This window comes from Betta splendens, chromosome 2 (assembly GCF_900634795.4).
Source record: "Betta splendens chromosome 2, fBetSpl5.4, whole genome shotgun sequence".
NCBI lineage: Eukaryota > Metazoa > Chordata > Actinopteri > Anabantiformes > Osphronemidae > Betta > Betta splendens.
This window is the reverse complement of record NC_040882.2, coordinates 23,577,493-23,605,400: the sequence shown is the minus strand read 5'-3', so window position 1 is coordinate 23,605,400 and position 27,908 is coordinate 23,577,493. Positions and strand designations below refer to the sequence as shown.

Here is a 27,908-nt window from a genome sequence, read left to right as displayed (position 1 = left end):
ATGAGTCACCCACAACAACCACAATTGAGGCAACAACGACAGCTGAAGCCACAACAACCACAACTGAGTCACGCACAACAACCACAACTGAGGCAACAACAACCACAGCTGAGGCAACACCAACAACAGCTGAAACCACAACGACCACAACTGAGGCCACAACAACCACAACTGAGTCACCCACAACAACCACAACTGAGTCACCCACAACAACCACAACTGAGGCAACAACAACCACGGCTGAGGCCACAAAAACCACAGCTGAAGAAACCACAACTGAGTCACCCACAACAACCACAACTGAGTCAACAACAACCCCAATTGAGGCCACAACAACCACAGCTGAAGCAACAACAACCACAACTGAGTCACCCACAACAACCACAACTGAAGCCACAACAACCACAACTGAGTCACCCATATCGACCACAACTCAGTCACCCACAACTTCCACAACTGAAGTCACAACAACCACAACTGAGTCACCCACAACAACTACAACTGAGGCAACAACAACCACGACTGAGGCCACAAAAACCACAGCTGAAGAAACCACAACTGAGTCACCCACAACAACCACAACTGAAGCCGCAACGACCACAACTGATTCACCCACAACAACCACAATTGAGGCAAAGACCACAACAGCTGAGGCCACAACAACAACGACTGAGTCACCCACAACGACCACAACTGAGTTACCCACATCGACCACAACTGAGTCACCCACAACTACCACAACTGAGGTCACAACAACCACAAATGAGTCACCCACAACAACCACAATTGAGGCAACAACGACATCTGAAGCCACAACATCCACAACTGAGTCACCCACAACAACCACAACTGAGGCAACAACAACCACGACTGAGGCCACAAAAACCACAGCTGAAGCAACCACAACTGAGTCACCCACAACAACCACAATTGAGGCAACGACAACCACGACTGAGGCCACAAAAACCACAGCTGACGAAACCAAAACTGAGACACCCACAACAACCACGACTGAAACCACAACGACGACAACTGAGTCACCCACAACAACCACAATTGAGGCAACAACAACCACAGCTGAGGCAACAACAAAAACAGCTGAAACCACAACGACCACAACTGAGGCCACAACAACCACAACTGAGTCACCCACAACAACCACAACTGAGTCAACAACAACCCCAACTGAGGTAACAACAACCACAGCTGAAGCAACAACAACCACAAATGAGTCACCCACAACAACCACAATTGAGGCAACAACGACAGCTGAAGCCACAACAACCACAACTGAGTCACCCACAACAACCACAACTGAGGCAACAACAACCACAGCTGAGGCAACAACAACAACAGCTGAAACCACAACGACCACAACTGAGGCCACAACAACCACAACTGAGTCACCCACAACAACCACAACTGAGTCACCCACAACAACCACAACTGAGGCAACAACAACCACGACTGAGGCCACAAAAACCACAGCTGAAGAAACCACAACTGAGACACCCACAACAACCACAACTGAAGCCACAACGACGACAACTGGGTCACCCACAACAACCACAACTGAGTCAACAACAACCCCAATTGAGGTCACAACAACCACAGCTGAAGCAACAACAACCACAACTGAGTCACCCACAACAACCACAACTGAAGCCACAACAACCACAAATGAGTCACCCACAACAACCACAATTGAGGCAACAACGACAGCTGAAGCCACAACAACCACAACTGAGTCACCCACAACGACCACAACTGAGGTCACAACAACCACAACTGAGTCACCCACAACAACCACAATTAAGGCCACAACAACAACAGCTGAAGCCACAACAAACACAACTGAGTCACCCACAACAACCACAACTGAGGCAACAACAACCACGACTGAGGCCAGAAAAACCACAGCTGAAGAAACCACAACTGAGACACCCACAACAACCACAACTGAAGCCACAATGACGACAACTGAGTCACCCACAACAACCACAATTGAGGCAACAACAACCACAGCTGAGGCAACAACAACAACAGCTGAAACCACAACGACCACAACTGAGGCCACAACAACCACAACTGAGTCACCCACAACAACCACAACTGAGTCACCCACAACAACCACAACTGAGGCAACAACAACCACGACTGAGGCCACAAAAACCACAGCTGAAGAAACCACAACTGAGTCACCCACAACAACCACAACTGAGTCAACAACAACCCCAATTGAGGCCACAACAACCACAGCTGAAGCAACAACAACCACAACTGAGTCACCCACAACAACCACAACTGAAGCCACAACAACCACAACTGAGTCACCCATATCGACCACAACTCAGTCACCCACAACTTCCACAACTGAAGTCACAACAACCACAACTGAGTCACCCACAACAACTACAACTGAGGCAACAACAACCACGACTGAGGCCACAAAAACCACAGCTGAAGAAACCACAACTGAGTCACCCACAACAACCACAATTGAGGCAAAGACCACAACAGCTGAGGCCACAACAACAACGACTGAGTCACCCACAACGACCACAACTGAGTTACCCACATCGACCACAACTGAGTCACCCACAACTACCACAACTGAGGTCACAACAACCACAAATGAGTCACCCACAACAACCACAATTGAGGCAACAACGACATCTGAAGCCACAACATCCACAACTGAGTCACCCACAACAACCACAACTGAGGCAACAACAACCACGACTGAGGCCACAAAAACCACAGCTGAAGCAACCACAACTGAGTCACCCACAACAACCACAATTGAGGCAACGACAACCACGACTGAGGCCACAAAAACCACAGCTGACGAAACCAAAACTGAGACACCCACAACAACCACGACTGAAACCACAACGACGACAACTGAGTCACCCACAACAACCACAATTGAGGCAACAACAACCACAGCTGAGGCAACAACAAAAACAGCTGAAACCACAACGACCACAACTGAGGCCACAACAACCACAACTGAGTCACCCACAACAACCACAACTGAGTCAACAACAACCCCAACTGAGGTAACAACAACCACAGCTGAAGCAACAACAACCACAAATGAGTCACCCACAACAACCACAATTGAGGCAACAACGACAGCTGAAGCCACAACAACCACAACTGAGTCACCCACAACAACCACAACTGAGGCAACAACAACCACAGCTGAGGCAACAACAACAACAGCTGAAACCACAACGACCACAACTGAGGCCACAACAACCACAACTGAGTCACCCACAACAACCACAACTGAGTCACCCACAACAACCACAACTGAGGCAACAACAACCACGACTGAGGCCACAAAAACCACAGCTGAAGAAACCACAACTGAGACACCCACAACAACCACAACTGAAGCCACAACAACGACAACTGAGTCACCCACAACAACCACAACTGAGTCAACAACAACCCCAATTGAGGTCACAACAACCACAGCTGAAGCAACAACAACCACAACTGAGTCACCCACAACAACCACAACTGAAGCCACAACAACCACAAATGAGTCACCCACAACAACCACAATTGAGGCAACAACCACAGCTGAAGCCACAACAACCACAACTGAGTCACCCACAACGACCACAACTGAGGTCACAACAACCACAACTGAGTCACCCACAACAACCACAATTAAGGCCACAACAACCACAACTGAGTCACCCACAACAACCACAACTGAGTCACCCACAACAACCACAACTGAGGCAACAACAACCACAGCTGAGGCAACAACAACAACAGCTGAAACCACAACGACCACAACTGAGGCCACAACAACCACAACTGAGTCACCCACAACAACCACAACTGAGTCACCCACAACAACCACAACTGAGGCAACAACAACCACGACTGAGGCCACAAAAACCACAGCTGAAGAAACCACAACTGAGTCACCCACCACAACTGAGTCAACAACAACCCCAATTGAGGCCACAACAACCACAGCTGAAGCAACAACAACCACAACTGAGTCACCCACAACAACCACAACTGAAGCCACAACAACCACAACTGAGTCACCCATATCGACCACAACTCAGTCACCCACAACTTCCACAACTGAAGTCACAACAACCACAACTGAGTCACCCACAACAACTACAACTGAGGCAACAACAACCACGACTGAGGCCACAAAAACCACAGCTGAAGAAACCACAACTGAGTCACCCACAACAACCACAATTGAGGCAAAGACCACAACAGCTGAGGCCACAACAACAACGACTGAGTCACCCACAACGACCACAACTGAGTTACCCACATCGACCACAACTGAGTCACCCACAACTACCACAACTGAGGTCACAACAACCACAAATGAGTCACCCACAACAACCACAATTGAGGCAACAACGACATCTGAAGCCACAACATCCACAACTGAGTCACCCACAACAACCACAACTGAGGCAACAACAACCACGACTGAGGCCACAAAAACCACAGCTGAAGCAACCACAACTGAGTCACCCACAACAACCACAATTGAGGCAACGACAACCACGACTGAGGCCACAAAAACCACAGCTGAAGAAACCACAACTGAGTCACCCACAACAACCACAACTGAAGCCGCAACGACCACAACTGAGTCACCCACAACAACCACAATTGAGGCAAAGACCACAACAGCTGAGGCCACAACAACAACGACTGAGTCACCCACAACGACCACAACTGAGTTACCCACATCGACCACAACTGAGTCACCCACAACTACCACAACTGAGGTCACAACAACCACAAATGAGTCACCCACAACAACCACAATTGAGGCAACAACGACATCTGAAGCCACAACATCCACAACTGAGTCACCCACAACAACCACAACTGAGGCAACAACAACCACGACTGAGGCCACAAAAACCACAGCTGAAGCAACCACAACTGAGTCACCCACAACAACCACAATTGAGGCAACGACAACAACAGCTGTGGCCACAACAACAACGACTCAGTCACCCACAACAACCACAACTGAGTCACCCACTACGACCACAGCTGAGGTCACAACAACCACAACTGAGTCACCCACAACAACCACAATTAAGGCCACAACAACAACAGCTGAAGCCACAACAACCACAACTGAGTCACTCACAACAACCACAACTGAGGCAACAACAACCACGACTGAGGCCACAAAAACCACAGCTGACGAAACCAAAACTGAGACACCCACAACAACCACGACTGAAACCACAACAACGACAACTGAGTCACCCACAACAACCACAATTGAGGCAACAACACCCACAGCTGAGGCAACAACAAAAACAGCTGAAACCACAACGACCACAACTGAGGCCACAACAACCACAACTGAGTCACCCACAACAACCACAACTGAGTCAACAACAACCCCAACTGAGGTAACAACAACCACAGCTGAAGCAACAACAACCACAACTGAGTCACCCACAACAACCACAACTGAGTCACCCATATCGACCACAACTGAGTCACCCACAACAACCACAGCTGAGGCCACAAAAACCACAGCTGACGTAACAACAACCACAGCTGAAGCAACGACAACCACGACTGAGTCAGCCACAATGACGACAACTGAGGTCACAACAAGCACAACTGAGTCACCCACAACAACCACAACTGAGGCCACACCAACCACAGCTGAGGCCATCACAACCAAAACTGAGGTCACAACGACCACAGATGAAGCAACAACAACCACAACTGAGTCGCCCACAACAACCAGAACGGAGTCAACCACAACAATAAGAACTGAGGCCACAACAATTACAGCTGAAGCAACCACAACTGAATTACCCACAACAACCACAACTGAAGCCACTACGACCACAACTGAGTCACCCACAACAACCACAACTGAGGCAACGTCAACAACAGCTGAGACCACAACAACTACAACTGTGTCAACCACAACATCCACAACTGAGGCCACAACGACCACAGCTGAAGCAACCACAACTGAGTCACCCACAACAACCAAAACTGAGGCCACACCAACCACAGCTGAGGCCACCACAACCAGAACTGAGGTCACAACAACCACAGATGAAGCAACAACAACCACAACTGAGTCACCCACAACAACCAGAACGGAGTCAACGACAACAACAGCTGAGGCCACAACAACCACAACTGAGGCAACAACAACCACATCTGAAGCAACAACAACCACAAATGAGTCACCCACAACAACCACAACTGAAGCCACTACGACCACAAATGAGTCACCCACAACAACCACAACTGAGGCAACGACAACAACAGCTGAGGCCACAACAACCACAACTGAGTCACCCAGAACAACGACATCTGAAGCAACAACAACCACGACTGAGTCAACCACAACGACCACAACTGAGTCACCCACAACGACCACAACTGAGGTCAAAACAACCACAACTGAGTCACCCACAACAACCACAACTGAGGCCACAACAACAACAGCTGAGGCCACAACATTCACAGCTGAGTCCCCCACAACATCCACAACTGAGGCCACAACAACAACAGCTGAAGCCACGAAAACCAGAACGGAGTCAACCACAACAGTCACAACTGAGACCACAACAACCACAGCTGAAGCAACCATAAGTGAATCACCCACAACAACCACAACTGAAGCCACTACGACCACAACTGAGTCACCCACGTCAACCACAACTGAGGCAACAACAACCACATCTGAAGCAACAACGACCACAACTGAGTCACCCACAACAACCACAACTGAGGCCTCAACAACAACAGCAGAGGCCGTAACATCCACAACTGAGTCACCCACAACAACCACAACTGAGGCAACAACAACCACAGCTGAATCAACCACAACATCCACAACTGAGGCCACAACGACCACAGCTGAAGCAACCACAACTGAGTCACCCACAACAACCACAACTGAGGCCACAACAACCACAGCTGAGGCCACAACAACCAACACTGAGGTCACAACAACCACAGATGAAGCAACCACAACTGAGTCACCCACAACAACCACAATTGAGGCAACAACAACCACAGCTAAGGCCACAACAACAACAGCTGAAACCACAACAACCACAACTGAGGCCACAACATCCACAACTGAGTCACCCACAACATCCACAACTGAGGCAACAAAAAACACAGTTGAAGCAACCACACCTGAGTCACCCACAACAACCACAACTGAAACAACAACAACAACCACAGCTGAAGCAACCACAACTGAGTCACCCACAACGACCACCACTGAGTCAACCACAACAACCACAACTGAGTCAACAACAACCCCAACTGAAGTCACAACAACCACAGCGGAAGCAACAACAACCACAACTGAGTCACCCACAACGACCACAACTGAAGCCACAACAACAACAGCTGAAGCCACAACAACCATAGCTGAAGCAACCATAACTGAATCACCCACAACAACCACAACTGAAGCCACTGCGACCACAAATGAGTCACCCACAACAACCACAACTGAGGCAACGACAACAACAGCTGAGACCACAACAACTACATCTGTGTCAACCACAACATCCACAACTGAGGCCACATCGACCACAGCTGAAGCAACCACAACTGAGTCACCCACAACAACCAAAACTGAGGCCACACCAACCACAGCTGAGGCCACAACAACCAAAACTGAGGTCACAACAACCACAGATGAAGCAACAACAACCACAACTGAGTCACCCACAACAACCAGAACGGAGTCAACCACAACAAAAACAACTGAGGCCACAACAACCACAGCTGAAGCAACCATAACTAAATTACCCACAACAACCACAACTGAAGCCACTACGACCACAACTGATTCACCCACAACAACCACAACTGAGGCAACGACAACAACAGCTGAGGCCACAACAACCACAACTGAGGCAACAACAATCACATCTGAAGCAACAACAACCACAAATGAGTCACCCACAACAACCACAACTGAAGCCACTACGACCAGAAATGAGTCACCCACAACAACCACAACTGAGGCAACGACAACAACAGCTGAGGCCACAACAACCACAACTGAGTCACCCAGAACAACCACAACTGAGTCACCCACAACAACCAAAACTGAGGCAACAACAACGACATCTGAAGCAACAACAACCACGACTGAGTCAACCACAACGACCACAACTGAGTCACCCACAACGACCACAACTGAGGTCAAAACAACCACAACTGAGTCACCCACAACGACCACCACTGAGTCAACCACAACAACCACAACTGAGTCAACAACAACCCCAACTGAAGTCACAACAACCACAGCTGAAGCAACAACAACCACAACTGAGTCACCCACAACGACCACAACTGAAGCCACAACAACAACAGCTGAAGCCACAACAACCATAGCTGAAGCAACCATAACTGAATCACCCACAACAACCACAACTGAAGCCACTACGACCACAAATGAGTCACCCACAACAACCACAACTGAGGCAACGACAACAACTGCTGAGGCCACAACAACCACAACTGAGTCACCCAGAACAACCACAACTGAAGCCACAACAACCACAACTGAGTCACCCACAACAACCAAAACTGAGGCAACAACAATGATATCTGAAGCTACAACAACCACGACTGAGTCAACCACAACGACCAGAACTGAGTCACCCACAACAACCACACCTGAAATCACAACAACCACAACTGAGTCACCCACAACAACCACAGTGGAGGAAACGACAACCACAGCAGAAGCCACAACATCCACAACTGAGGCCACAACAACCACAGCTGAAGCAACAACAACCACAACTGAGTCACCCACAACGACCACAACTGAGGCCACAACAACAACAGCTGAAGCCACAAAAACCAGAACGGAGTCAACCACAACAGTCACAACTGAGGCCACAATAACCACAGCTGAAGCAACCATAACTGAATCACCCACAACAACCACAACTGAAGCCACTACGACCACAACTGAGTCACCCACGTCAACCACAACTGAGGCAACAACAACCACATCTGAAGCAACAACGACCACAACTGAGTCACCCACAACAACCACAACTGAGGCAACAACAACCACAGCTGAATCAACCACAACATCCACAACCGAGGCCACAATGACCACAGCTGAAGCAACCACAACTGAGTCACCCACAACAACCACAACTGAGGTCACAACAACCACAGCTGAGGCCACAACAACCAAAACTGAGGTCACAACAACCACAGATGAAGCAACAACAACCACAACTGAGGCAACAAAAAACACAGTTGAAGCAACCACACCTGAGTCACCCACAACACCCACAACTGAAACAACAACAACCACAGCTGAAGCAACCACAACTGAGTCATCCACAACGACCACAACTGAGGCCACAACAACAGCTGGGGCCACAACATCCACAACTGAGTCACCCACAACAACCAAAACTGAGGCAACAACAACCACAGCTGAATCAACCAAAACTGAGTCACCCAAAACAACCCCAACTGAGGCCACAACAACAGCAGCTGATGCTATAACAACCAAAACTGAGGTCACAACAACCACAGATGAAGCAACAACCACCACAACTGAGTCACCCATAACAACCAGAACAGAATCAACCACAACAGTCACAACTGAGGCCACAACAACCACAGCTGAGGCAACCACAACTGAATCACCCACAACAACCACAACTGAAGCCACAACAACCACAACTGTGTCACCCACAAAAACCACTCCTGAGGCAACGGCAACCACATCTGAAGCAACAACAACCACGACTGAGTCACCCACAACGACCACAACTGAGTCACCTGCAACAACCACAACTGAGGCCACAAAAACAACAGCAGAGGCCATAACAACCACAACTGAGTCAACCACAACAGTCACAACTGAGTCAACAACAGAGACAGCTGAAGCCACAACATCCACAACTGAGTCACCCACAACAACCACAACTGAAACAAAACCAACCACAGCTGAAGCAACCACAACTGAGTCACCCACATCAGCCACAACTGAGGCCACAACCACCACAACTGAGGCCACAACCACCACAACTGAGTCACCCACAACAACCACAACTGAGGCAACAACAACAACAGCTGAAATCACAACAACCACAACTGAGGCCACAACAACCACAACTGAGTCACCCACAAAGACCACAACTGAGTCAACTACAACAACCACAACTGAGTCAACAACAACCCCAACTGAGGTCACAACAACCACAGCTGAAGCAACCACAACTGAATCACCCACAACAACCACAGCTGAAGCCACAACAACCACAACTGTGTCACCCACAACAACCACAACTGAGGCAACAACAACAACCACATCTGAAGCAACAACAACCACGACTGAGTCACCCACAACGACCACAACTGAGGTCACAACAACCACAACTGAGTCACCAACAACAACAACCACAACTGAGGCCACAAAAACAACAGCAGAGGCCAAAACAACCACAACTGAGTCAACCACAACAGTCAAAACTGAGTCAACAACAGCGACAGCTGAAGCAACCACAACTGAGTCACCCACATCAGCCACAACTGAGGCAACAACAACAACAGCTGAGGCCACAACAACAACAGCTGAAATCACAACAACCACAACTGAGGCCACAACAACCACAACTGAGTCACCCACAAAGATCACAACTGAGTCAACCACAACAACCACAACTGATTCACCCACAACAACCACAACTGAGGTCACAACAACCACAGCTGAAGCAACAACAACCACAACTGAGTCACCCACAACAACCAAAACTGAGTCACCCACAACAACCACAACTGAGGTCACAACAACCACAGCTGAAGCAACTACAACCACAACTGAGTCACCCACAACAACCACAATTGAAGACACAACGACCACAACTGAGTCAGCCACAACAACCACAACTGAGGCCACAACAACAACAGCTGAGGCCACAATATCCACAACTGAGTCACCCACAACAACCAAGACTGAGGCAACAACAACCACAGCTGAATCAACCACAACAGAGTCAACCACAACATCCACAACTGAGGCCACAACGACCAAAGCTGAAGCAACCACAACTGAGTCTCCCAAAATAACCACAACCGAGGCCACAACAACAGCAGCTGAGGCTACAACAACCAACACTGAGGTCACAACAACCACAGATGAAGCAACAACAACCACAACTGAGTCACCCATAACAACCAGAACAGAGTCAACCACAACAGTCACAACTGAGGCCACAATAACCACAGCTGAAGCAACCACAACTGAATCACCCACAACAACCACAACTGAAGCCACAACAACCACAACTGAGGCAACAACAACCACAGCTGAAGCAACAACAACCACGACTGAGTCACTCACAACGACCACAACTGAGGTCACAACAACCACAACTGAGTCACCAACAACAACCACAACTGAGGCCACAAAAACAACAGCAGAGGCCACTACAACCACAACTGAGTCAACCACAACAGTCAAAACTGAGTCAACAACAGCGACAGCTGAAGCCACAACATCCACAACTGAGTCACCCACAACAACCACAACTGAAACAACAACAACCACAGCTGAAGCAACCACAACTGAGTCACCCACATCAGCCACAACTGAGGCCACAACCACCACAACTGAGTCACCCACAACAACCACAACTGAAGCAAAAACAACCACAACTGAGGCCACAACAACCACAACTGAGTCACCCACAAAGACCACAACTGAGTCAACCACAACAACCACAACTGAGTCAACAACAACCCCAACTGAGGTCACAACAACCACAGCTGAAGCAACAACAACCACAACTGACTCACCCACAACGACCACAACTGAAGCCACAATTACCACAACTGAAGCAACCACAACTGAATCACCCACAACAATAACAACTGAGTCACCTACAACAACCACAACTGAGTCACCCACAACGACCACAACTGAGGCCACAACAACCACAGCTGAAGCAACCACAATTGAATCACCTACAACAACCACAACTGGAGCCACCACGACCACAACTGAGTCACCCACAACTACCACAACTGAGGCAACAACAACAACTGAGGCCACAGCAACCACAGCTGAAGCCACAACAACCACAACTGAGTCACCCACAACAACCTCAATTGAGGCCACAACAACCACCACTGAAGCAACAACGGCCACATATGAGTCACCCACAGTAACCACAACTGAAGCCACAACAACCACATCTGAAGCAACAACAACCACAACCAAGTCATCTACAACAACCACAACTGAGTCACCCACAACGACCACAACTGAGGTCACAACAACCACAACTGAGTCACCCACAACAACCACAACTGAGGCCACCAAAACCACAAATGATGCAACAGCGACCACAACTGAATCACCCACACCAACCACAAATGAAGTCACAACATCCACCACTGAAGCAACAACAACCACAACTGAGTCACCTACAACAACCACAACTGAGTCACCCACAACGACCACAACTGAGGTCACAACAACCACAACTGAGTCACCCACAACAACCACACTTGAGGCCACTACAATCACAACTGAGGCAACAACGACAGCTGAAGCGACAACAACCACACCTGAGTCACCCACAACAACCACAACTGAGGCTACAACCATGACAGCTGAAGCCACAACAACCACAACTGAGGCCACAATAACCACAGCTGAGGCCACAACAGCCACAGCTGAGGCCACAACAACCACAACAGAGTCAACCACAACAATAACAACAGAGGCAACAGCAACGACAGCTGAAGCCACAACAACTACAACTAAGTCACAAACAACCACAACTGAGTCCATAACAACCACAGCTAAAGCAACTACAACCACAGCTGAAGCCTCAACAACCACAACTGAGTCACCCACAACAACCACTACTATGGCCACAATAACAACAACTGAGTCACCCACAACGACCACAACGGAGGTCACAACAACTACAACTGAGTCACCCACAACGACTACAACTGAGTTTACAACAACCACAGCTGAAGCCACAACAACCACAGCTGAAGTCACAACAACCACGACTGCACCGACAACTACAGATCCCACATCTACAATTGTTTCAACTAGATCTTATGCATCTTTAAGTACTTCGACAGCAACAATCAGTTTGACTCTACCCACGACTTCCACATCTGTATTAGGTTCTCAATCACTAATCATAACTTTCAGATCTGTTTCAAACACATACACAAGCGACTTGGCAAATTCATCATCTCCAGCTTTTAAAGCTCGTGCTGCAATGATAATCCAAGAGGTAAGTCCTATGTTTAATCCACCTATCTATGGATTGTATTTCAAAGCTCGACTGAGGTTTTGATGAAGGTTATTTATATCTGGTAAAGTTTTACTGTGATACGGTTATGTTCATTCCATAATCCATGTGTCAGGTATCAGGTTGAAGAACGTTTTGTTTTTTTGCCAGCTCAGTCCAGACCCAGTCTCAGAATTGTTACATTCCAAAGCACAATGCAGCATTGGAATGGTTCCAGGACATCTCAAACACCCACACTGGTTTATTTAAGGTCTAGCCTTACAGCACATAATACATTTGTAACGAAACTGTAAGATAACAGTTCCCACCAAATCTCATATAGCACAATCGGGTCTGGCCGATAGAATGGCATAATTCCCTGAATCAAAATTGACGCCAGAAGCGCATTGTCTCATATGAAAATTGAAAGCTTTCAAGCACTTTAGGAGTACATAATTATTTCCTAAAATATTTCTCTTAGTAGATCATGCTAGAAGGAGTGATGAAACTCAACAAGATAAATAAAACAAAACCTAAACAGAGAGAAATATATATTTTTTTCTTTTTCTACAGCTGATTCCCTTCTTGCAGAAAGAATTTGGCTCATCATTCCTTTATATCGCCGTAATTGAATTCCGGTAATTGATTAATATTTTTTTTTGCAGTAAATAAATCATATCTTATTTCCGGCATTCTAATGAAATCTCTTTTTTCCCTCTTCAGGCAGGGATCAGTCATCAACACAGTAAACTGTACCTTTGTCGGCCCAATTGATTACAAATTGATTGCCAATGTTCTGGGATATGCAGCCAATAATGTCACTGGCTTTGACATTGAAGGCAGCAGCATAACTGTGAATGGATTATGTATGTAATATTGAGTGCTACGCCAACATTTTATTAATGGAAGTACACAGAATGCTATACCTTATAATTAATCATTTATTTTTAATCTCTCAGGGCAATTTTATTTTCTATATATCTGAACTGCAATTTTTTGAATGTCTTACAGCAATTCCAGTCACGGCTTCAACTACAACTACACCTGCAACATCTACAATCGCCGCAGCTCCATCTTATGCACCTTCAAATACTTTGACATCCCTAATTACTTCGACTGTACCCACGACTTCTACATCTGTACTCGGAGGTTCTCAATCACTGATCATAATTTTTAGATCAGTTTCAAAACCATATACAAGTGACTTGGCAAATTCATCATCTCCAGCTTATCAAGAGCGTGCTGCACTAATAGTCCAACAGGTACCGTAAGCCCTATACTAAGTTTACCTATCTATGCATACTCTTTATTGAAATATGGCAAAGAAATAACCAATGAATCGCTTTTAAACGCAAACTTTTCTATTTCTGCAGCTGCTTCCGTTGTTGCAGAATGCATTCGGCTCATCTGTCGACCTCGTCATTGTTCAATTTCTGTAATTTGCTAATACTTTTATATCAAAAGTACATTGCTTTTTAACACATTTCCGATATTCTAATTTTTTTTTTTTCTTCAGTCCAGGATCAATCATCAGCAAAGCAAATTGTACCGTACCAACCCGGTCTGTTTCCAATAGGGCACTGATTATCGAAGTCCTAAAGAATGCATCTACTTCTGTTACTGGCTTTGACATTGAAAGCAGCAGCATACTTGTAGCTGTGGATGGAATATGTAAGTTATATTGATTGTGACTTAAACTGAAATTAAAATTGAAAGTATTTTTTGAACATTATTTGATTTATATTCTTTTCTGTTACAGCTTCGAGTGGAGTAACACAAAACACCAGTCTTATTACAGCCTTATCCTGTCTGGGACTGTTGTCATGGCTACTGTAATTCCAAAAAAAAAACATTTGTTCTTTGCTGTTTGTACAGCTTATTTTAAAAAAATATACTTTCCATTATCTGAATGACATAATCATGTATCTAAGTTTTGCACCTCTAAAGTTAAACTGGTGACAACGAAAATTCAGAATCAGAATCTTCTTAATCTTATTTTTTAATAGAAAAGCCACACGTGACATTGTCTTAAGTTGTTTTTGTGTTTTAAGAGTATTTTGCTTTAAATATATATTTTTTTACTTTTAACTTGGGTAAAGGCACTTTATAACAGAATAAAGGACCCCATGCAACTCTCGCACAATGGGTGTATACACTAGAAGGCACTGACACACATATACTTTTGTCAAACTCAACATAATGATTATATTTATGTAAAAACAATGTTAATTTATTGTATGTATGCCTTTACTTTAAGGTACAATATTTATCTATTATGGTGTAAGGACGAGACTTGAAATTAATTATCTTACTTTGTGATTACCTTTTATGTGTTTGTCTCTAACTGGATTTGCTCACTCTTTTAGCCATTTATCAATATTTGTGCAAATATAATAAATAATAAACACTACAAAACATATAATTGAAGTTCTGTCGAATTGGTTGTTTGTATCTGTTGTAATACCACCTTTTTCAGTAGGGTAATTTTTGAAAAATACTGTATAAATGTTTCAAATGACCAAAATGACAATATTGTCCAAGAAATAAAAAAAGAAGCTTGTGTGATTTCTTGTAGTGATTAACAATAATATTCGCAGAAAAAGCCTTTTTCAAAACTTTATCTAAAAGTGCTGATGAGCAAATAGGATAATAAGAATTTACATTTCTTAGCTGTTCTTAGATACAGTAGGATCTTAACTTAATTCAAACTACAATTATGTACAAAAAACATAAAGAATAAGAAAACCTTTATATATGCCAGTGGGGAAATTGCATCTTACAACAGCATAGGACAAATGAAATATTGTAACAGTTGCAGAAAACTGGGGTGAGCGAGGACCTCCAGAGACTAGACAAACAGAACCGAAATGGAAAATCATTTATGGCTGATTAAATGAGGTACAGGAACACATGATGCAGGGTATGGAAAGAATGGATTAGCTAACAGATTAAACAGAGCAAATTGTTACGCCTCTTTGTAGGGCATCTAGTGTCTGTCTACCCCACCTGTCAAGCCCAAGTAACCAAACCACAAAAAACAGTATACGTTAATCTTTGTTTGTGCAACTACAGATGGAGCGGCAAATTTTCGTTGCCTCGTTGCTGCAGGATTTCACACTGATTTTGTCATGACATTAGCATGACTTAGGTATCATTCCACCAAGCCCCCCTACACCAGTCATGACCCCCCACTGTGATATACTTAATGTGTGGCTGCCTTGTTAACGCCCCCTAAACTTTTTTTAAGAAATGACCTGCAATTGCACATTCATGAAAGTGCATGAGGTTTGTGTACTATATATATACCACTCTATTCTCACCCTCCGCGGGTGGTCTCATCCACTTTCCAAGCTCGGGTCCTCTACCAGAGGCCAGGGAGCTTGAGGGTTCTGCGCAGTATCCTTGCTGTTCCTAGGACTGCACTTTTCTGGACTGAGATTTCGGATGTTTTTCCAGGGATCTGTCGTAGCCACTCCTCCAGTTTGGGGGTCACAGCCCCTAGTGCTCCGATAAATATAAATATATATATATATATATATATATATATATATATATATATATATATATATATATATATATATATATATATATATATATATATATATATATATATATATATATATATATATATATATATATATATTATATATATATATATATATAGCGCGTCTTAAATGTATATAGAGCGTCTTAAATGTAAAGTAGTTTATAACTGAACTTAAAGCTATTTATGTCTAAGCAAGTAGAAAATTACAGCTGTTATGGATACAATGCCCTTTAGTCAAACATTCAGTCAACATCCACATGGATATTTTATTTGTTTTAATTATACTGTATCGTATGTATTACTGTATTGTAATGTTTAGCTCTAAATTTACTGGCATTTTTTGACAACTGACAAAGACCAAAAGCTTCCTCAGTCTGAGGGAAGTTCCATATTATCCTCCAGTTTGGCTTCACTTCATACTTGCAAAGAACTGGCTCGTTACGTGAACAAAAGACACAAAAGTGAGTAGGTGTGATGAACCCTCCCCCAAGAAGGAAACCAGACTGAAAGAGTTGACATGACTCAACTTCCACACAACTTCACCTGAGCCTTAATCTTTAAAGGTTCCACTCAAATCAAGGCTCTGTTAACATAATGCTGTATGAAGGAATTTAGTTACTGTCCATACAGTAGGTCTCCCTCAGAGGACCAACAGCCTAGTGGTTAAGGCACAGAAGCTCCCAGCTAGAGACTCCTGGTGTAAACTTGCCTCCGGTGTCTTTCGTTTACCACACAAATTCAAGTGACACAAAATACAGAGATCTGCATACATATGTGTTATGAGTTATGCCAGCTGATATTCTTTCAGTTCTGTGTCATTTCAGTCACCTTTTTACTGCCAAATGTCACCACAATCGGCTGATTGTGACTGCTCAATAATTTTCAAGTTAATTTACAGACTTTTCTTAAAGCAGAAACATTACCAAAAGTGCAGGAACCTTCAGTCTGAGTAAAGTTAGGCACTATCCTCTATTTACAATAGGCTTCACTTCACACCTGTAAAGAACTGGCTCATCAGTTGAACAAAGGACTGTGAGAAGGTGTGAAGACCATGTCCCCCATGAAGGACATTTAATGTAGAAGCTCCTTGAAAAACATTTCTGCTCTAAAAGAATGTAGTGACCCAACTTGGTTTAGAAAATGGTCAAATGAACTGGACGTTTATAAAATCTGTAAATAAAACTTGTTAAAAAGAAAGTGTTAAGTCTATGGCTTTAGGATATAAAGGTTTCTTATTTTAAACCACCAACTAACAAAAACAGTTTAGTTAAAAACTGTGGGTGAGAAGTTGTGTGCTTTAATCACTAGGCTCTTATAAGTGATGGATGGATGAAGTAGTTCACAAATGTATCTGGTTACATCAGGTAACAGCACTGCAGGACTCTGGTGCTTTGGGGAGAAGGGGGTGGTGTGAAACCAGTCTAACTGGTGCTGTGGATTGGTCGTTCTGTCTGAAAAGAGGCTCTCTATTGTTATGTTCATCTAAGCTTGATTAGAACATTGAAATGTTCTTTTTTTAATTTAATACAACTCCTGAAGCAGGCAGACTGACACACACTACATTCAAGTGAATAAGAATAATATATAGAATGAGAATTTAATAATTTCATTTGTGAAGTCCAATTCAACCTAATACAGCCAGTAACTGATAAACCTCCAGAAGGCAGCTGTGGCAGCGTGAGCTGCCGATGCTTATCTATGATTAAAAAAAAGATAGTACAACATTCAATTCTGAAATGAAGTCAACTTTTCAAGTTTTCTCAACTTTTTAGTTGACTGTTTAGACAGACTATTGTCTGTCTGTTTGTCTGTCTGCCCTAGCAAACAGTGTAGAACTGACATTATCAGATCTATGTCCTGTTCTCAGAACTGTGCCTATACTTGCTGTTTGACTCTAACTCTACGGGTCAGATACTAAAGCTCCACCTTTTGGTTTTACCCTGGAATTGCGTCTTTGGTGCTAAAATGGGGGTGGCCTCATTAACATTTTTAACGCCTTCCCCAGACAGACCAAAGAGGGGGGCTGCTGACAGTCGGCTGATGAGGGTGTGATAAGTGTGTGATCAGCGTCAGAAAGGTGACTGACAGTCGACTGAAATCAGCGAAAATGAACCGCTCCACCTGTACAGTAACAGCGATTCTTGAGCTATTTCATAAGCATGATGCAGTGTCCCTCTGAAAGAGCTGACATAATCTAAAATGTTTTGTTTCCTCTGTCGGCTTCTCCGACAGCCACTTTTCCTGAAACAGATGTAATGGTCCGTGTACAGTATGCCCCAAAACCAACTCAGGATGACTGAATCCCAACGATTCCTGACTGGTTTCTTATAATGCCTCCTGGCTCTCTGGGTGGTATGCGTTGGTCTGATGCTTCACGTTTAGCTCTGTCATAACTTGTGCAATTTAGACATAAAGTTCGATCCTTGGTCACTCTGAATGCGTTTAGGGAGAACGGAAGTTGAGAAAAACTTAACAACTCTCTAACAATAGTGCGAGATTTTAATGATCTTAGAGGGATCGTCTCGGGGTAATGTGTCGCGGCGCACATTATGGTGAGAATATATTGATTTCCTGATTTCGTTTTGGGCAACGGGCCCACGCAGTCCACCATCAGATGGTCAAAAGATTTGACTGGTATTGGTCGTAGTGGAGCAATGGGAACGAATTGGTTTGGTTTGCCTGCGATTTAACAGATGTGGCAAGAGTGGCAGAACTTTACAACATCGGACTTAAGTCCGGGCCAAAAAACGTATCAAAGAATGCGTTTATATTTCTTATGAACCCCTAGGTGTCCAGACATGCATTTCAGGTCCTTAAAAAGCCCACAGCTTATTCAAAATGCTGCAGCCAGAGTTCTGACAGGACTTAGAAAGAGAGATCACATTTCTCCTACATTAGCTTCTCTGCACTGGCTGCCTGTAAAATGTAGGATAGAATTTAAAATTCTCCTACTCAACTACAAAGTACTCAATGATAAAGCTCCTTCTTATCTTAAAGACCTCATAGTTTCTTATGCTTCCAGCAGAACACTTTGTTCTCAGAGCGCTGGGCTACTTGTGGTTCCTAGAGTGTTTAAATGTAGAACGGGGGGCAGAGCTTTTAGCTACCAAGCTCCTCTCCTCTGGAACCAGCTCCCTCTTCAGGTTCGAGAAGCTGACACACTCTCCACCTTTAAGATTAGGCTTAAAACCTTTTTTGATAAAGCTTATAGTTAGAGATGGTTCAGGTCACTGGCAATTATTGTTAGTCACAGGAACCATCTCTTAGTTAAGCTGCAATAGACAGACTGCTGGGGGACTTAATTTATACACTGAGCTCCTCTGTTTCCTCCTACCTCCTCTGTCCAATAACCTCCCATCATTGTCCCATGTTTAACTAATCTTGTCTCTTTCTCTCCAGTAGTTGTGCTTCTCTCCCTCTTTCTCTCTCTCTCACTCTCCCTCTCTGTCCTCACCTACAGGTATCATAGGACTCAAAGTTTGGTGTCTGTGATGGGCAGCTACGGATCCAACCATCCTGCCTGCATCCAGTCCCTGGTCCTACCATCCTGCCTGTGCTCTGTTGTTGCTTGTTGTTGCTTGTTGTTGTTGCTGTGCTTTTCTCTCTCTCTATCCTCTCACCCCAACCGGTCGAGGCAGATGGCCGCCCACATCCAGTGTGGTTCTGCTGGAGGTTTCTTCCTCGTTAGAGAGGGAGTTTTTTCCTCTCCACTGTTGCTGTCAAATTAAATGCTTGCTGTATGTGGGATTTGTTGGGTTTAGTTATGTGAGGTTTTAAACCTTACTTTGTAAAGTGCCTTGAAATAACTTTGTGATTTTGCGCTATATAAATAAAATTGAATTGAATTGAATTGATCGCGCGCCAGACTCAGAACTTGAACTGAAATGAATGCGGGACAACAACCTGGTACACGGACTCAACTGCAGATTTAGTGCATGGTATCCAGCGTCACTTACTTGGGACAGATAGCCTAACAATGAATCCGAATGAGTTAATGAGTTAATCTCTGTCTACTGAGAGCGACAATTTGCTCTCATCAAGCAGCGGTTCAACACTGATAATATTCGGAGTGTCCTCGATTGGCACACTCGTACGATTGGAGACGGACTACGTTCCCCAACCTCTAGGCTTGTGCATGGGTTACGGCACAGACAGGATTAACATGCACAGTGGAACCTGTCTCGTCCAAATCAAATGATGGAGTCGCAGTGAACTCCGGCGATGGGAATACTTGGCCTCCGGCCAGATCATTTCCAAGGATTAAGTCTATCCCTGCGATTGGTAACTGGTTACGCACTGCAACCCTACACCTGTTGGTCACAAAATCAGTCTTTAAATTAACCTAATGTAATGGAACAGAAATGACAATTACCTCCACTCTTCAAATTAACACATCTGAACCACAATAGGTTTGAGCAGAAAAAGGCCACACATCACCCCAAATCAGGGACTCTTTGGCACCAGTGTCTCTCAGTATGGTGATCGGCACCGGCTTTTCTTCACCCAGCAATGACACAAACCCATAGTAAGCAAAAGGTTTGAATGCCTTGTCAATGCACCCGGGCTCAGGCTGCGCCAACGGAATAGCAGGTGGCCTACTCTGATATGGATTTTTTTGCTTATTTTCTTCCAAGAGTGGGACAGACAGCGATGAGATGCCCTTGCTCATGACAATAAAAACACTCTCGCATTTCCGATTTATCTGGGAGTGAACGGCAACTACTTCAGGGAGATTTTACCTTGCTTTCACTAAAAAGCAAGTTAAACTGAGGCCAACCGGAGCTGCGAAAATATTTTAATGGGTTAAAGCCAACTCATCCACTAAGATGGCAGCTGCAGCCAGAGAGGTGACTTTCTGTTAATTCAGATAAATAACTATCCTCTCCAGAAGACGGTTCTTAAATCTAACAGAATTAGTTCACAGAAGTCATTCAGTCTCGACTTTGCTCAACTGGCACCATTTATGAAACAACACCTCCTTCTCTCCTGCAAATTCACCGTAAGTCTGTAGAGGTTTTTCCACATTTTCTGAATTTTTGTTGAAAAGCCTCTGACACCAGCTCATACGCACGGAGCACAGAGGTTTTGACTTTGTCTTAATCCAGGCTATCTTTAATGGATAAGGATAATGCCTACTCACGTCGAAAATGCTTTCAGCTGCGGCCGACGGGGGTGCAGGACTGGTGGGACTGGCCGGAGGAGCGATCTGCTCCAGTTCCAAGGCTTTTACCCTGAGCGCAATGGCCTCAACCTCCAACTCCTGGTGTTGCACCTCCACCTCTTTTATTTGGAAAGTTAGCCCTAATTTTTGAAGTCCTTCAACTTAAACTCCATGAAACTCCCACCCTCAAAAAGAAAAACGGCCAAACAGACAAACCAACAATCACCACACACCAACAACGCCACACTGGACATTGAACCAGACGACATCAAACACAAATCCCGGACGAGCCCCCAAATCGTGTTCCGTCTCTGTCTAGAGTACAACAAAATATCCGTCTTTCCCCATTCCCCAGCATTTATTTGCCTTGGAAAAGAGCAATGCCCAAACAAACCCTGAATGTCTGGAGGAGTTACAGTAACAAACAAAACAAATCCTCCACACCCTATTTGACCATCTTAAAATAAATAAGGAAAACAAAAGACAGGGTGACCTCCCTAGGCAGGCGGAGAAAGGCCGATATCCGCCACTTAAGCTGATGGCCATCGTTCTTTTGACCAATCTGGAGCTACCACCTGCAATAAGCGACATCTCCCCTATACACCCACACCTGATGACAAAAGAAAAAAAGAGACAGTACCCACAGAAAACAAAAAATAAAGTTCCACGAAAACTCGTACCGGAATCATCAGTTCTGTTGGATGCAAACAGGAATGAGCCCTGGGCTCCTGAGACTTTATTCGAAGTGAGGTTTTAGAAAATACAATATGAAACAGAAGCAGAACCAGCATGGAAACTACAGTAAAGCATATGAAGGAGAAGCTGTGAGTCAGATCTAAACATCACAAACACATTCAGACATAACCTGGTCCATGGTAAGAAGCTTGGAAAGAATGGCATGGCTGCATGACATAGAAATGTAAAACTCCAGCGACGTGAAGAAGGCAGGAGGGCTCACAGGAACAGGTGTAATCAATTAAACATAAAGCTCACAGAAGACAGGAACACTGGAATCAGAGAATTAGCCATCTAAATAAAAGGTCCAAACAGGGAGTAACCATGCCGATCCTGACAAATGCAGTATCTAAAGAAGTAAGTTCACAGAAGAAAGTTTCCAACATAACCACAAGATCTGTAGAATATTTTTCAAATAATTTTCAAAATATTTTTCAAAGAATAATTTTTCAAAATATTTTTCAAATTTTTCAAAGAATATTATTCCATGTTTAACTAACCCTGTACCTTTCTCTCCAGTAGTTGTGCTTCTCACACATTGTGTTAACAGCAACATAGAAAAGAAAAGATTATTATAACACAAAGCAGAACAAAATTGCAAGGATTTTGTAAAAAAAAAAAAGTCAGGCTAGATCTTTTTTTTTAATGTAAACTAATATATTTTCATGCATATAACTATGAAAATAATCAACATAACCAAAACAACTCTTATCTGTAAATATCTAACTAATATTCATTCATTGAGTCAAAAAAATGACAACAATAAGCCACTAGAGGGGCGAGAGAGATCGGGCTTGAAGACTGTATATCAGCCCCCCAACGTCCGTTCGAGGCCAATAAAGGCTTGTTCGAATCGTTACAACCTATAGATTTGTGTGGTACATGTACCCACCAACATGAGATCAACAGCTATGGCAGTCAACAAGTATGACCCTTATGCACCTACATCAGCCACGTCGTCACAAATTGGAAAATCACTTATTTCAAATAAAATGCTTTAGACAGCAGTGATGGGTCCGGCAACACCAACGCGTCAGCGCATGCATCAAGCTCATAGAGCGAACCCTTGTGTCAGTGCACGCGTTGGAAACCTCACATGAACGATACAGTGTCTGTATCACTCACTGTCTGACGCGCCAAACTGTGTTCATAAAGAAGCACATGCATCTGCCAAAAGGAATCCCTGAGCATTTGCCGTTCATCGTCAAATTCATCTATAATTATGGAGCAGCCTCTGTAATGTTTTATAACTCCCAATTAACCAGACACGAGGCTTCATATGTGGTTAGCTCCGAGTTCCAGCTCCATCACTCATCACTTCCTATTATCCTGTACTGCCACCTACTACTAGTATATGTATAAAACACACTATGAATACAGCCTCAAGCCAAAAGAAAGCTTTCCGCCGTGCGGCACCATTTTGATCTCATATCAGAAAATAAGGTATCTCTTAATTTTCTTTGTTTCATCCTGTTCAAGTTTCCACTTAATCCATCTGAATTCAGATTAATTTCAAAGTGATCATATTATTTTCTGCAGGTTTTTCCTATTAAAACAAAAACACCTCACAGTTTGTTGACCCTAGCAACACTTCTAGACCCCAGATTTAAATCTGGCTCCATAGCTCCATTAGTGGACTGCACAAATTGGAATTGGACGTACAAATGATGCCCAGCCGGAACTGTCTTTACAGCAGCTGTCTGCACCCACTCCAGCATTATTTGTTTCTTGTTGTTTGGAAATCATGTACTAAAATGTCAATTTGTTGTTTTTTTAGATGAACATTGACAAGATCTCGTCATTAAAGTAGGCAGGCAGACCAAAAGTGCCACAGCTGATTCCATCCAGGAGGTGCACAGATACCTGACAGATGGCAGTATCACCAGGTCCCAGGATCCTATACTGATAGATACTGGGTCAACCAAAAGACAATCTATCCAAACCTTTTCCAGCGGGCATTACAATTTCTCTGCACTCCAGCCTCATCTGTGTCATGTGAACGGATCTTTTTTACAGCTGGAGAAGTTGTATCAAAAAAGCATAGCAGACTCATTTTTAAAACGTTGGAAAAAAGTTTTTTTTTTTTTATAAAAATTTGTAAAACATCCCCATTCACATGTTTACTTGAAATTTTACATTATGATACATGTTCACTTTATCGACTGTATCTAAAAATATTATTTTTAAATTTTAATGAAGTTATGAAATAATACGATATAAAATACAATGACTTAAATTATATTATTGTACATATTAGATAATCAGTGTCAGATGAGTCTGTCACTAGGTTGCCTGTAGGGATTACAGACAATACTGACACCTGCTGGACCTTAAAAATCCCTACAGGCAATCTAGGTGACAGACTCAGCTGACACTGATTTGGTGACTTAATTGTAAGTGGGCGTAGACAGCTGCTGTTCTGCCTGCAGTCTACTGACGGCCTCATTGCACTTGGAGGAACTGCGGAACCAGTGATTTAAATCTAGGGTCTAGAAGTTGCTGGGGTCAACACACTGTAAGGTGGTGCTGTTTAAAATAGGAAAGTTCTGTCAAACAAATGCGACATTTAACTTGCATAACACATAATTAGTAAAGAGTCACTTTCAATTTAATCTGAAAAATGAAAAAATAATTTACTTAAAATTACTTAATTATTTTATTAAAACGCTTTTGCTTTCATACGAGATGAATTATAGATGAATTTGACGATGAACGGCAAACCTTTCCTTCCTTTCGGCAGATGTATCCCGACACATGCGCTTCCTTATAAACACAGTTTGGCGCGTCAGAAAGTGAATGATACAGGAACTGAATCGGTGACTTTCCCAACGCCATATGCGCCCCGACAATGTTTTGGTCCTTGAGCTCAACGCATGCGCCGACGCATCGGTGTTGCCGGTCCCATCACTACAGTTTTGCAATGTGTCGAAACGCTTTATGACGCCGCATCTACCTATCACTACTAAAAACGACTGCAAAGACAGGGGAACTAGTAACTACGCACACGTGATATTAATACAGAATACTTAAAGAATCACTGCATAAGCAGGCAAGTTAAACAAAGGAACTAAACATGTGAATAAAGACAGAGACAAAATATTCACGCAGCCGAACATGTGCCTTACCATGAACTCATCTGAACTAAGGTTGACATACACCAACAAAGACTGTGTACAAAATGAGAGCTTCAATAATAACCGAAAAGTGTGACACTAATCAAACTAATCACAGGAAGTGACATATAAGGGAAAAAAGACAAAGACCCAACCAAGAGGGTACTAACACAAAGGAAGTCAGGGTGCCCTCTCGTGGCATGGAAGCTGACTCACAACAAAATTAAAATTAAAATTTTAAATTATACAAAAAACGTGAGCATCAAACGCTATTGCTATTTTTTATTTAACACAACATTACTCTAAATGTTTAGACATCGTAATCAAAACTAATTCAATATAAATGATGATATACAGTCGTTTTAACAGATATTATACAGTAGTTATTGCAAAATTAAGCTTGAAGCATTGAAGCTTTTTTTGAATTAGTTTGCTCAGGGACAAAGCTTCTTGAGGCTTTATTTGTTCTACCTGGCAACTGGAAAAATAACAATCAACTGGAAAAAAAACCCTCAGTGGATTGTGCTGGTCATGCTGGCTCTGGATGTTGAGTCACAGCATCTTCTAGGTGCCCATAACACATTCATGCACCTAAATAATTTTAGCTCTATAAACTTAATACACGACATCAAGTTTGCCATGTGTTTATTTTTCTATTTAAGTATTTAGTGTGGATATCTAGCTTGTAAGTGTTTGGGAATGGACACTAGAGGGCAATGCAAACTACTCTTTGGTTTCTTTTAAACCCCCTATTTACAGAAGGGAGTAGACTCTGATGTTTTTATCAGTATCTGAGGTATTATCAATGACTAATGCTACAGTATCTACTGTGACGTTTGCAGTCTTGTTGTGAAAGACACAATGAGAGTTGTATTTTTCATCTGAGCTCAAAGAATAGGCTTATTTTTAAGTGCTGGTTGCTGGGTCTACTTGTCCAGAACAATCCAAAGGTCCAACACTGAATAATATTAAACATTTAGCATCCATAATCCAACAACTGAGTCCATGAATTGGTCTACAGAGGAAGACTTAGAGTACAGATCAGGGTGAGGCTTGGTTCAGGGTTGGGGAGAGGTTAGGTTCAGGCTACTAAAGGGCAGAAGAGTGGTTTGAGCGACAGTAAAGGGCGATGACAGCAGGCAGAAAACAGGTTTGACCAATTTTGAATAGTGGAAGGAGTAAAACCACCAGCGAGGAATCAAACCATCAAACTAAATATGGGCATGACAGGACGTGGAGCCCTGAAACTGAACCTTAGTAATGCTAGGAGTTTAAATGCAAGAAGCAGTAATGTTTAAAGAAAATCAATTATGGATGTATGATTTCCTGATTCAATCCCACACGGATGTTTCACGATCTAGTAAGTACTCCCTTTGTTGTACTGTGAGTCAGGGTTTGTTCAGACAGAGGCAACTACAGGAGAAGTGACCAACAGACTGCTTTAACTACAGTATGTGATTCTTATTTATTCAGACACTGTCATAATGTATGTCGTATGTCATTTCTCTTTCACTTCAAACTCAGCATAACCATTAGCAGCAACCACTGTCTGACGCCAGTATCCATTATGGTTATGTCAATAAACAAACAAACCATTTTGTCATTGTGCTACAATGTGAATGTTACTTTAAAATAAAATAAAATAAAATAAAATAAAATAAAATAAAATAAAATAAAATAAAATAAAATAAAATAAAATAAAATAAAATAAAATAAAATAAAATAAAAAGGTGGTGTGGTGGGTAGCACTGTTGCCCCACAGCAAGAAGGTTCTGGGTTCGATTCCCGGAGGCGGCCCTGGTGCCTTTCTGTGTGGAGTTTGCACGTTCTCCCCGTGCTTGCGTGGGTTCTCTCCGGGTTCTCCGGCTTCCTCCCACAGTACAAAGACGTGCATTAGGTTGATTGGACTCTCTCCATTGCCCATAGGTGTGAGTGTGTGTGTGCATGGTTGTCTGTCTCTGTGTTGCCCTGCGATGGACTGGCGACCCGTCCAGGGTGTACCCTGCCTCTCGCCCATAGCCAGCTGGATTAGGCTC

The 27,908-nt window shown here is 43.7% G+C and overlaps 2 protein-coding genes across 2 annotated transcripts; both read left to right on the top strand.

The window, feature by feature from the left end:
• Positions 1-347: 347 nt before the first annotated feature.
• On the top strand, positions 348-2,132 carry LOC114867679 (mucin-5AC-like; the record flags this gene model as incomplete). The annotated part of the gene is made up of 1 exon (XM_029170561.3): positions 348-2,132. A coding segment is annotated over one exon (1,785 nt), but the record flags the coding sequence as incomplete, so codon positions are not given.
• Positions 2,133-2,699: 567 nt separating this feature from the next.
• Positions 2,700-14,493, top strand: LOC121202744 (mucin-5AC-like; the record flags this gene model as incomplete). Its single annotated transcript, XM_055502588.1, has 4 exons — positions 2,700-4,676; positions 13,908-13,954; positions 14,040-14,186; positions 14,328-14,493. Coding segments are annotated over 4 exons (2,337 nt in total), but the record flags the coding sequence as incomplete, so codon positions are not given.
• Between the last annotated feature and the right edge of the window lie 13,415 nt (positions 14,494-27,908).